The sequence below is a fragment of the Triturus cristatus genome, chromosome 6 (assembly GCF_964204655.1).
Source record: "Triturus cristatus chromosome 6, aTriCri1.1, whole genome shotgun sequence".
Taxonomy (NCBI): Eukaryota; Metazoa; Chordata; class Amphibia; order Caudata; family Salamandridae; genus Triturus; species Triturus cristatus.
In genome coordinates this window covers 1,483,271,368-1,483,285,296 of record NC_140589.1, presented here as the reverse complement: position 1 = coordinate 1,483,285,296, position 13,929 = coordinate 1,483,271,368, and the positions used below count along the sequence as shown (strand labels likewise).

Here is a 13,929-nt window from a genome sequence, read left to right as displayed (position 1 = left end):
TCAAGTGCAACTGAGAGATTAAGTAATATCAGCATGTACAGTCACTTTCAATCCAACTTCATTAATGATGAATTCATTGTTTTGGCTCTCCATGACCAGCAGAGCTAAATTTAAGGAACGATGGACCTGATTCACAGTTTGTAGGATGGGTTACTCCGATGGGTACTCCTTCACACACTTGACGTATATCCTGTCCGCCTTATTACAAGTCCATCACTTTTGTGATGGAGTAACCCATCTACCAAACTCTAAATCAAGCCCTATGTCAGATCCACCACCTTATTTATGGGGTGGCTTAATCTTTTCTGAAAAACTACACATTGCCTTTTCACCTCAAAGAGGAAGAGCTCTACTCTACAGTCAACCTTACAGATGAAATGGGTTATCCCACAGCAGAGGCAGAAGAAAGGAGGATGCCTGTTTATTTTCTGGCACCTGCCTTTGGGACAGCCTGCCTTTCACCCCCATTAAATAGATAACTTTGAGCTTCTTTGCAAAAGTTTCCATTTTTTTTCTTTCAGCTCTCATTATTAAACGCACCCGACTTTTACAGCTACCATCTAGGAATCACTGGTGTTCCTGTGTTTTACTAGTGAACGATAAATTCATTGTTCATTTATACCAAAGGAGTCCACATGTCTTGGTTAGGTTCTAATGACTTACACCCTTGAATGATTGTGGAGTCCTACTAAGTAACCATATTAGATACAGAACCCAAGCACATTTTGTGAGTTTTCCACTCTGTGGATCATGTCAACTACAGATGTTCTCACTTCATGGACTCTATCATCTGGCTCGTAAATCTATTGCAACTACCTTTAGGGATTTAAATATAATTAGAACAGTGGATTATTTAGAGCTCAGTTGAAGACAATGGACAAGCTCCGGGCTTACATTGGCTGGTACAAGCCCGATGCTTCAACATTCCAATGTTTATCTTCATGTCTCACCCTTTTTAATTTAAAACCCTTAGAGGGTGGAATGTTCTAATAGCCTGATAGCCCTCTGCCTCGGGCTACATCGATTGTTAAAGGCCCTCTCCTTTGTTATAGGCCCTTGCCTGAAGCTTGGGCCTATATCAGTTTCAGGGCCTTTAACCACTGGTATAGCCCTTGGTAGCGGGCTGTAAGTCTACAGTAAAAATGTGTTAAGACAAAGAGATAGAGAAGGAAAAATGGTGATGGATGCATTCATGAAAAACAACAATAGTTCACTCGAAGATCTGCTCACTTAATTATTTAGGCCCACTACAAAAGATATGGCTCAGGGACCCATAACGAGTGGAACAGTTTAAAGTCCAGAATTCAACCCTTTCTCCAGAACAACCGATAACACAGGCACTGGTAATTCCAGGAGGGGGGTAATTACTCTCAATAATAAGCTAATGATGGATGACGTAGGAATTGATGTTTCTTGTCAATACTCACACGTTTTCCTCCATTTTTATGTATATTTTCACCTTGGACATTTTGATTGCTAACAGCAGGCATAGTGTACAGATCAAAAACTCAGGCAGCATGGTGTTCCAACATTACCTGTAGTCCCGATGAGGACAGTAACTGCTGAAAAGGAACCATAAAACACTTGACATATTAATCAAACATTCATACAAATACCTGAACGAGAAGAGCCATGGGACCACTTTTATCAATTTCCAGTATTTCTCCATTCTTTGTTCCAACTAAGATGTGGCCATGCCCCAAATTTATTGCACGAATTGACGGATTGTCTTCCAACAGTAAACCTGAAAAATAAACTTAAGCTGAACTCTATCTGAAGCACCAGAACATATTTTGTGTCAAATGATACTTTTACAAATCATATGTATTTTAATTGTTTTGTCCCATCATAGCAGTAGTGCTATGGTGTTTATTTCAATACGATTATAGCAAATGGCTCAGGAAACGGTTAGATCCTTTCTTTACCATAAAAGTTTCAAATTTACACATGGTTTGAGATCTTTTTAAACATTTTCTAAAAATGGCAAATAATGAAAGCCAAAAAAACAATTAGTTGTTATGCTACTACTACTTAGGCCTTTCTGTGTAGTCTTCCCTGTATTTTTCACCTTTTGCTGGACCCTATATTTTTGCTTGATTTAGTACTCTGTGTACTTTAACACTGCCAACCAGTGGTAAAGTGCCTGTGCTCCCCTTTAAACCTGGTCGAATTGGCATATTCCTAATTGGTATATGTAACTTACCTATACATCCCTAGTATATGGTACTAGATGAACCCACATCCTGAAAGTTGGAGGGCACTAGTGTCCTACAGCACCTATTGTGCCATGCACTACAGTGGCAGTGCAAACATGGCTTCAGAATTACCAGTGTAGCCTGGTTGCGGCAGTTTTACCCTGAAAATTCACCCTGTCAAAATACCACTTTTGACAGGTCAACACCATCCTTTTAAATATTTATAAGTCATCCCTATGTTGGCCTTATTGGCCATAAGGTAGGGTGCATAGCATTTCAAAGTAGGACATGTAGGAATGCAATGTTAAACATATCCGTACAGTGAAAACGTCCCAAAAGCTGGCGAGTCTGCCTGTTCTATATGAAAACACTGGAAAACATTATTACATTTAGAGAGGTGTTGTTGGACGATCAGTGGGGTGGGCCCAGGAAGCTGGATTAACTTAAAAGAGGCCATCACTGTCACACTTAAATGTTAGCTGACACCTGGGCAGGGCCCTTCCTTTGTCCCCCACACCCCCCTCTCCCCCACCACCCCTACCCCTAACGGCCAGGTAGGCTCCAATCACAGTGTGTCTATTCTTGACAGTACAGTGTCAAATCCTGCTTGAGAGGTCAGCTGGTATTTACATATCACAATGAGTATGCACTTGAAAGGCAGGGAAACAGGATGATAAAAAATGTGTGTGTGTCCACTGTCTGGTTGCTGGAAAACAGTGCTTTCTATCAGACTTCTTTCTCTGGATTTAGTATGGGTACAGCAACTGTCCCTAACTGCATTTTAGTGTTAGACGTGGGAGGACACAAGGATTACCATAGTAGACTCCCCACATACACCCAGCCCTCAGAGCCCATGTTTAGAGTGGCCAGAGACGTTTGCCACCTAAAAGTATTTCAAAGTGGGTAAGGTTGACCTCAGTCACTTCTACCTCATTTGTTAGGGTATGACCAGGATACAATCCCACCCACTAGTTTGTGCAAGGTATAAATGTGGCACCTCCAGGCCCCCCCTTCAGAACACTGATGGACCTGTGGAAGATCAGAAAAAGACTGAACCTGCAGTCCGACACCTGAGAAGAACCCTAAAGGACTGGACCTGCTCTCTATTGTACCCATGACAAAATAGTGGACTCTAAAGGTCTTACAATACAATACGTTAGGAGGGGCCTTGTTCTGCAACTACCCAGCTGACCAGTGGCAAAGGGATCTGAACTAGATCCTCTTGTTTGGCCACTGTTGGACACCCTGTAAGTCTCTAAGTACCTCTCCTGGGGTCCTGGGGAGTTTAAAAGTGTACTCCTGTGGTGGATTGGGACTTAAAGGACTAAGTCAGAAGTTCAAATCTTTGAGAAGAACAAAACCTGGTTGCTGTATCCAACGCATGCCCCATTGTGAAATTGTACCTAGGTCCCGGTCTATGGCGATCATTGACTATCATTGGTACTTTATGCTTCTACCGCTATTCGTACTTACAATTTTAAAAATCTCCAGTTTTACTTAGTGGATTTTTCTCATTTTGATTCAATTTTGTTTATTACATTCTACTCTATTTTACTTATTCCGTTTGGGATTTTTATAATTTGCATTCTAACTTTATTACTGTTTTAATACAGCATACATACTTTATACATTGCCATAGGGTGAGCCTATCTGCTCTGTGCCATAGTTACCAGGGGGTTGAGCTCAGGTTAAGTTAGTGACTTTGAGGGTTCACCCTGAGAAGGGTTGTTATTATTCCTTGAGGTGGGTAGTCACTATCCAGTCTTACTTTGTAATACTATATACTACAAAATGAATTGTCAATATGTGCAGTTGAATTGGACTAAAGAGGAAAGAACAGCACACTTAACCAATATGCACTGTTAACTACCATTGCCTCCCTTGACATGTCTGGCAGGTCACTAACTCATTTGACTTCTCCTGTTACCTCTAAGTTATATTTATTTGTTTAGGCACAATAACATTTAAAACTAACATTTAAATAGCATTGATGGCAATACATGGGCAGCAAATGTAGGGTGGGTAAAATGTGTAGAAAAATAACAGCTTAGGTTTCGATTAATTGCACCAGTGTGTGAAATGATTGATGAAGACACAATATAGGGAAGTGCTTTAACTAAAAGAACATGAAAGTATGTAATCTACCTATTTACCAGAGGGGGCTAGGTCTCACTCGTCTCACATTGTAGCAGATGTCTTTTCAATGCTATTTTGAACTCTTGATGAGAGAGTGAGGCATACATGTCTACAGATATGAAATTCCAATATAGAGGGCCTTGAAGGGATAAGCCCCAGAACATGGAGTCAGTGAAAGGTGGATCGGTTGTGGTTAGAGAGTTGGGATTGGTGGTTTGAATCAGTTGTCATGTGTTCAAAAGGTTTGACAAGCACATCTTCTTTCGCATTCCCATCTTTCTTTTCCTCCACCAGATGTACAGACTGACACATATTTATCACTGTGTGGGCCTCTTTATGCTGAGCTATTCCAAGACTGAAATGATCTACTTCACTACCCACCTGCTCCCAACCACCTTTTCCGTAAACATACTATACATCATATTATGAGAAGGAAGGTTATAAAGCCCTTAATACCTTGGCTTCCAAAATGTATTAGCCAGGTTAATGTAAATCCCCCCAAAAAATGTGTGTGGTACATTACACGCTGGAGGAACACAACTTGGGCCCACTGTCTTGTGTGTATATAAACATTTTAGAAATAGGAGCTTGTGGAGTACCTAGAGTCCCAGTGCAAATCAAAATTAACTTTCAAAACAAATAGAGGATAAAGGTAAATGATAATAAAAGTTCAGATTTCGAGATGATGCTTGGAAAACAATTTATTAATTTTCTTTACATATTTAATAACCATGATCCTGCCTCTCTTGCTTTCAATCTCATGATGTAACTTTTCTTTAAGAAGAGTTACACTGCTCCTATACGTCCCTTTAACCTCAGTCTGACATTACAAACGCTGAACAAGGAAATGATTTGTCCTAACATTTGTTTACATACAGTCAAGCGCCACATTAAAACCTAGATAATGAGCAAGTCGGACCATGGCAACTGCCTTCCAGTCTGACACCCACTCCCTACTCTAAGTAGCCCCCCTACAAAAAATGCCATACTTTGTGATTCAACCAAAAACGCAGCATCTTTGCCGGTACGACGATGGAGACTTGTCCGAGTGATTAGTTTGCGGTTTCCCATTAAAAAGAGTTGCACCTGACACTGGAAGAGGTGGTCGCTTATATTTATAGCAGTGCGTGTTTCAACTTTAGGATGTGGCACATGATTTAATCCCAAGCAGACTGCCTGTCTTTATGAGAATTGCCTGTTGGCAAGTTGAGGCACCCGGAATTGTTGTGCATAAGTTCTTCACTCACCCTTGTCCTGAGGAGGCCAAGATTATTTTGGAGGCCGAAACGCGTCCGCATCGACACATTACAATATGAGGAGTCTGATGATATCATTTGATTGAATGTGTAATTGATTAATTTTTACACAATCTTGAAATTTAGGTTCGGGAGTAAATAGAACCGATTGTGTGTGATAAGACTACCTCAGAGTGTACCTCCTGTATGGAATAGGTGGACACCTTGTTCTTTTTTGACTAACTGGGTGGAAATGAACGATTTATTACTTGTGATCTGTATAGGAAAGTTGTTTGTCTTTTTCGTCATTTGTATATAATTGTTGTATATATGTGTGTAAATATATGTATATATTGTGCTTTTGAAACAGGATGAAGTAATTCTGGATTACAATAATTAAAATATGTAATCCTGCTTTCTCACATAGTTGAGCAAAAATATCTCTGACTGTTTGCACAGCTGAGCAAGTTGAAGAGGTTCAAGAACTGGACTGTTTACTCAACAGAGCAAACATAACAAACTATATGAGGAAATTATGAGCAAAGCTCCAAGCTGAAACCTATGTTCTGACTCATCTTATAGTTGATTTAAGACCTTTTCAACAATGGCATGTACATTGGTGTAAGTAAGCATGCATTCTGACTGAGCCACTTCATTTAATTCTTCACATGGGTATGGCACACAGCCCTTCATAAGAACTATACAGCACATTTACCTTAGGTGTTCTGAAAGCTGCAGTATCCCACTTCTTACTAGAAACCCATCAAACAATGACTTTTGGCCATTAGGAACCTATAACTACTTCTGTGGAACAGAGTCTCAACCCAATGTCTCTTTATTATGGAGTTATAGATTGTGAGAAAGGGCACAACACCATACAGCCACTTGCCATACATACCTCTAGATTGCATGACATAGTTTTCGTGTCTGGGGAGAGTCAAGCTCCCTTTTGGCACTTGTGGCTTTATACCATTGAGGTCTGGCGACTATACCAAACCTCTGCATCATATGTTTTCAACAACAACACAGTCTTACACATTAACAATAAAAGGGGATATGGGCAGATCACTAATTTGGCAAACACAACAATATATGGTTGTAATGGGATACGGGCAGCTTACTATATAGTTTATTTGGTGAGTGGCATGACTCATAAAAAAATGGAGAAGTAGGAGAGAGATGTGGAATTCACACAGAACTACAGTGTTGAGAGACGTTCTAACTCTCCACAAAATGGCACATCATTGGTGTGGGCATCTGATGGAAGGTTGTGGAACCAGGGACGTGGTACTTCTGCTTGTTAGGTAAGGCCGTTTGGTAGAAGAGGGAGGACACATGCCAAAATGACTGTGATATAATTTGAAGGATAATGTTGGCTCCTTATAGTCAGGTAGGAGACTTTACGACAATGAGGCAGCTTAAAAAGTATCAGTCGCCTGTGAGTCAGAAATCGTTTGTGCTGTTTATAAGGAGAGGCCTTTTTTCAGAGGTTGGAAGGGGACTGAGCTTGGTAGGCCTTTTTAGATGAGGTTGAGAATTTCGAACTAAATTCTTTCTAACCAGAAGTGAGAGGAGTCCCCTCTGGTATACATTACACATTGTGTCATGTACATATGTATTAAGCCATACACAAAATATTATATCACCAATTAGGAGAACCTATACAAACTGTGACAGATGATGAGGAATTGAATACTAGAGATGGACCATTTAAGGTGAAAGCTGTGAAAAGCTACCTCCAGGTACCGGAACTTTTTTTGATAGAATATAGTAAACAATACAATGTCCTGTTTTCAGAATTCAATGGCTAAAAGGAGATGCTATGTGTGATTGGCAGAGAGGTATAAACTTCCTTGCAAATGTGCTCCTAGAGCCTTACCCTTTAGAGGTTTGGTTATATGTTTTTCCAAAAGAAAAAATAATAATTTCATAGAGGCAGGGGCCAGTAACACCTTTCCAAGAAAGGGAATACTTCTCTTGCATTCACATATAGATTCGTCATTTTGATGCTGAATTCAGTAAACACGACATTATAGTTATGTATAATGTATTTTAACAGACCCTTTTTTTCTTCATGTTACAGAATGTTTTTATCTATATAAAATTCTTTACAGTTTTTAGGACATGTACACCAGGCTCATTTATTGCACTTTCTATGAATTTTTTATTTATCTGGGGAAAAAATAATTATAAAAATGTTCTACCTTAATAAGGAATATTTTCACAGCACTGGCATGCCTCATTAGTATTGTGTATCCGTGTTCATGCAGAAGAACCATCTGCCATTATGGGTTGGCAGGACACTTAATATTTATGCTTCTTCCTACTCTAACCATCGGGACCAGGAAGTGTTCACACACTCCTTCGTGCAATAGCTAATTGGACCGGTTTCCCTTGCCTCCGTCTTCACTATATTTCAGTTTTCTCCATATCTATTTCTCCTAAATTACCCTTGTCCACGATACAATCCATTTGTTATTCCTGTGTAAAACCTTATGAAAATAAATGTCAGCAGCTAAACTTCAATTGATATCATCTCCCAGGCTCAAACAAGTTTCTTACAGACTGGTGCCTTATGTTTCATAGTCTTGTGCCACCAAAATCATTTTTATAGATGGGATCATTTTTATTTTTAAGTGACAATGTTAATTTCAATTTAACATGATAAAATAAGTAACTTGTTATGTTTGTATAGTCATGAAAAAATCATGGTGCTATAATCATCCAAAAGGTTTCTTTTTCATTCATAATTGTATCTCTATCACTTTTAGAAAATAACACAAGGAAAAAAAAAAGGAGATCTAAAAATTAATACAGTAGAAGCCAAGGAAAGAATGGATAACATAACCTAGAAAGACATTTGAAGTGTTGCTACTTTATGTGCTAATAACAAAGTGTTATTGGCCCTACAAAAATACATGTCATGTGAGTGAATTTGCAACAGAGAACAAATTAGAACATAGTATGCAGTAGCATGCTTTTCTTAACCTTGATTCAGTTTTAGGGCCCATATATTCCCTACCTTTAGAGGTAGATGACAAAGTTGCTCGTTTAATGGCATACGTTTTCAGGCATCTTTCAAACATATCGTCCCATAGGCCAACCACTCCATCCTTTCCTCCGGATACAAATCCCTGCAGAAAATAGAATGGTTATTTTCGAAGAATGTTTGAGATTCATAGCTGGATGAAGAACAGCAGCTGTGTATAGCTCCCTTCTAATTGTTAATCCTGGTATGGTCTTAATGGCCAAACTCACCTCAACCACAGCATCAAGGGATGGAAATCCTACATTGCTGCTTTGGTTAAGTCTGATTTAAAATTATTTGAAAGTAGTGATGAGTCAAAAATAAAGACTTGTACCGAAATGACTCTCACAGCATCTGCTAACATAAAAACAGTACCTTTATTCAACAAATTCCTTTTGACATTGCTATTCAAAAACACACATGCAGACATTTTTCATGCTATCTGTAGTCAATTCATATTACATTTGTGTTACATACATTCAAAATATTTCTTTAGGGTCTGAACTCAGGTTTTATCGCTTCCGACACATGAAATACTATGAGTACTCAGTTCGAGATCCATCAAAAGTGAACCGTGCCTAATCAATAAGGGCGATGAATAAAGACTAGAGAACCTAATCAATAACAAAGTAACACAATAGTGACGAATAATTAGAAACATGAAAAAAAATCAATTCTGATGGACACTCAAAACACCCATGCAGGGGCATGGACGGGAAATCCGACATGGAGGCTGCATATTAGCGATGCTCTGTCCTGGTCCCTACTTTATCCTTTCTTTATCCGAACTGGGGCGATTCCTTGGCGCACCGGAGGTGTGGACACCCCACGACTCCACACCGGCAGCCATAAAATTGTAGAAGGAACCCCCTGACGCTGTGCAGCTCCGCCATACAGCACGGAGAGTAATCAGCGAGCTGTAGGCCCCACCTCCCCGGGGCACTCGGAGTGCAGAGGCGACCCCTGGAGGGACCCCATCGGAGCTGCGCTGCCTGAGGCACCCCCGGCCGACAGAAGAGGGGGCAGGAAACCGAGAGAGTAGCGCTGGGGACCGGTGGCAGATCGACGGGAAGGCGGTGTGATGTCGTTGGCTGGATGCGGATCCCCGGAGAAGGCCCTGAGGGGGATATCCTGGCCGGCTGCAGTCAGGTGACAATGCGGGCTGACTGACAAAGTCCCCGCAGGGGACCCTCATAAGAGGGCGTCCCCTTTAGTGCCACAAGATGGCACACTGGGCAGCCTAATGTTTTGGCCAGAGACCCCTGTTGGGGTCCCGCGCGTCACTTCCGGCCGGGGTGGGGTTCAGGGAGAGGTGTATAGTCCTCCCCCGCCCCCCTGGCGGCCTCTTTGTCCCCTCGCCATGACGCCGACTGGCGTGCCCTGGGATCTCAGGAGCTGAACTTTCGGTGAGTGTCCACCGCCCCCCCTCCCCTTCTCCTTAGGCAGGGCTGCTGAGCCCGGCCATCGCCTCGGCTGCTGTCTGTCTTGGGAGGGTGGGTAAGTCAGCTCCCAGGGCATATGGAGCAGCGGGCCCTTTCGGGGTAATGGACAATGCAACCTGGATCTCCTCTGCCTCCCCGAGGCGATAGCAGCGGAGTCGGGTCCAGGGCTCCGGCCCGCTTGAGCCGGATGTTGCCTGGGTTGGGGAGGGCTAGACCCCCCCTCTCCGCTGCAATCGCCTTGTGGATTGCCCTTGGGCTTAGTCGGGGTAGGCCCCATGTCGGGGTGGGGGCACAGCTGCAGGCTCTGTGAGGCTCCGCCTCACCTGGGACTGCAAATATCCACAGGTCTCGCTGCGACGGGGGAGAGGAGGCAGCGGTGTCGCGAGGCCCCCTCCCCTGGTTGATAATCCCTGGGGCCTGGTCTGGCAGAGGTGGCAGCGGCTCCAGGTCGCCGTCCAGGCGTGGCGACCACTGTGGAAGGGTTAAAGTGCGGTTTGCGCTGCCAGGAGCAGTGCTAGGGGCCCCGGGGAGAACCATCTGCTCGGTGGCATGAGGTCGTAGGCGTCCGCAGGCAGCCCAGTGCTTGCGACGCTGCTACGCCCCTAGGATGGTCGGTCCTAGGATGCTTGTTTCCAGTCCAGGGAGGACCTGGCTTGGCAGTTCGGTCTGGACTGTTCCCATGAGGCACAGGGTCAAGACTGATTTGCATATGGCTGGGTTCAAACTGGAACGGCATGGTGAGCAAAAAAACGATGGATTTAGGCCCAGATCTCTGTACTGGGGTGAATGTATGACATTGTTCTACATTCCATCCATCAATTGTTATTTTTGCATTTGTCACCCCGAGTGGAAAGGGTATGCCCAGACGTGGGTCCCTTGCTCTCCATGCCACTGAAAATCAAGCAAGCCTGGCTGAAGACGGCTGAAATGCCAGAAATCGGTCCTAGGATGCTTGTTTACAGTCCAGGGAGGACCTGGCTTGGCAGTTCGGTCTGGACTGTTCCCATGAGGCACAGGGTCAAGACTGATTTGTATATGGCTGGGTTCAAACTGGAACGGCATGGTGAGCAAAAAAACGATGGATTTAGGCCCAGATCTCTGTACTGGGGTGAATGTATGACATTGTTCTACATTCCATCCATCAATTGTTATTTTTGCATTTGTCACCCCGAGTGGAAAGGGTATGCCCAGACGTGGGTCCCTTGCTCCTCATGCCACTGAAAATCAAGCAAGCCTGGCTGAAGACGGCTGAAATGCCAGAAACCGGTCCTAGGATGCTTGTTTCCAGTCCAGGGAGGACCTGGCTTGGCAGTTCGGTCTGGACTGTTCCCATGAGGCACAGGGTCAAGACTGATTTGCATATGGCTGGGTTCAAACTGGAACGGCATGGTGAGCAAAAAAACGATGGATTTAGGCCCAGATCTCTGTACTGGGGTGAATGTATGACATTGTTCTACATTCCATCCATCAATTGTTATTTTTGCATTTGTCACCCCGAGTGGAAAGGGTATGCCCAGACGTGGGTCCCTTGCTCTCCATGCCACTGAAAATCAAGCAAGCCTGGCTGAAGACGGCTGAAATGCCAGAAACCGGTCCTAGGATGCTTGTTTCCAGTCCAGGGAGGACCTGGCTTGCCAGTTCGGTCTGGACTGTTCCCATGAGGCACAGGGTCAAGACTGATTTGCATATGGCTGGGTTCAAACTGGAACGGCATGGTGAGCAAAAAAACGATGGATTTAGGCCCAGATCTCTGTACTGGGGTGAATGTATGACATTGTTCTACATTCCATCCATCAATTGTTATTTTTGCATTTGTCACCCCGAGTGGAAAGGGTATGCCCAGACGTGGGTCCCTTGCTCTCCATGCCACTGAAAATCAAGCAAGCCTGGCTGAAGACGGCTGAAATGCCAGAAACCGGTCCTAGGATGCTTGTTTCCAGTCCAGGGAGGACCTGGCTTGGCAGTTCGGTCTGGACTGTTCCCATGAGGCACAGGGTCAAGACTGATTTGCATATGGCTGGGTTCAAACTGAAACGGCATGGTGAGCAAAAAAACGATGGATTTAGGCCCAGATCTCTGTACTGGGGTGAATGTATGACATTGTTCTACATTCCATCCATCAATTGTTATTTTTGCATTTGTCACCCCGAGTGGAAAGGGTATGCCCAGACGTGGGTCCCTTGCTCTCCATGCCACTGAAAATCAAGCAAGCCTGGCTGAAGACGGCTGAAATGCCAGAAACCGGTCCTAGGATGCTTGTTTCCAGTCCAGGGAGGACCTGGCTTGGCAGTTCGGTCTGGACTGTTCCCATGAGGCACAGGGTCAAGACTGATTTGCATATGGCTGGGTTCAAACTGGAACGGCATGGTGAGCAAAAAAACGATGGATTTAGGCCCAGATCTCTGTACTGGAGTGAATGTATGACATTGTTCTACATTCCATCCATCAATTGTTATTTTTGCATTTGTCTCCCCGAGTGGAAAGGGTATGCCCAGACGTGGGTCCCTTGCTCTCCATGCCACTGAAAATCTAGCAAGCCTGGCTGAAGACGGCTGAAATGCCAGAAACCGGTCCTAGGATGCTTGTTTCCAGTCCAGGGAGGACCTGGCTTGGCAGTTCGGTCTGGACTGTTCCCATGAGGCACAGGGTCAAGACTGATTTGCATATGGCTGGGTTCAAACTGGAACGGCATGGTGAGCAAAAAAACGATGGATTTAGGCCCAGATCTCTGTACTGGGGTGAATGTATGACATTGTTCTACATTCCATCCATCAATTGTTATTTTTGCATTTGTCACCCCGAGTAGAAAGGGTATGCCCAGACGTGGGTCCCTTGCTCTCCATGCCACTGAAAATCAAGCAAGCCTGGCTGAAGACGGCTGAAATGCCAGAAACCGGTCCTAGGATGCTTGTTTCCAGTCCAGGGAGGACCTGGCTTGGCAGTTCGGTCTGGACTGTTCCCATGAGGCACAGGGTCAAGACTGATTTGCATATGGCTGGGTTCAAACTGGAACGGCATGGTGAGCAAAAAAACGATGGATTTAGGCCCAGATCTCTGTACTGGGGTGAATGTATGACATTGTTCTACATTCCATCCATCAATTGTTATTTTTGCATTTGTCACCCCGAGTGGAAAGGGTATGCCCAGACGTGGGTCCCTTGCTCTCCATGCCACTGAAAATCAAGCAAGCCTGGCTGAAGACGGCTGAAATGCCAGAAACCGGTCCTAGGATGCTTGTTTCCAGTCCAGGGAGGACCAGGCTTGGCAGTTCGGTCTGGACTGTTCCCATGAGGCACAGGGTCAAGACTGATTTGCATATGGCTGGGTTCAAACTGGAACGGCATGGTGTGCAAAAAAACGATGGATTTAGGCCCAGATCTCTGTACTGGGGTGAATGTATGACATTGTTCTACATTCCATCCATCAATTGTTATTTTTGCATTTGTCACCCCGAGTGGAAAGGGTATGCCCAGACGTGGGTCCCTTGCTCTCCATGCCACTGAAAATCAAGCAAGCCTGGCTGAAGACGGCTGAAATGCCAGAAACCGGTCCTAGGATGCTTGTTTCCAGTCCAGGGAGGACCTGGCTTGGCAGTTCGGTCTGGACTGTTCCCATGAGGCACAGGGTCAAGACTGATTTGCATATGGCTGGGTTCAAACTGGAACGGCATGGTGAGCAAAAAAACGATGGATTTAGGCCCAGATCTCTGTACTGGGGTGAATGTATGACATTGTTCTACATTCCATCCATCAATTGTTATTTTTGCATTTGTCACCCCAAGTGGAAAGGGTATGCCCAGACGTGGGTCCCTTGCTCTCCATGCCACTGAAAATCAAGCAAGCCTGGCTGAAGACGGCTGAAATGCCAGAAACCGGTCCTAGGATGCTTGTTTC

General features: G+C 44.1%; 1 protein-coding gene across 1 annotated transcript in view; it reads right to left on the bottom strand.

The window, feature by feature from the left end:
* The window catches only part of EML6 (EMAP like 6), an 884,002-nt gene that overhangs the window by 310,701 nt on the left and 559,372 nt on the right, over positions 1–13,929 (bottom strand). Inside the window, exons 19-20 of the mRNA XM_085612599.1 lie at positions 8,589–8,700; positions 1,617–1,744 (exon numbers count right to left, since the gene is read on the bottom strand). Of these exons, the coding sequence (XP_085468725.1) occupies positions 1,617–1,744; positions 8,589–8,700 (240 nt within the window). The remainder of the gene's footprint in view (positions 1–1,616; positions 1,745–8,588; positions 8,701–13,929) is intronic.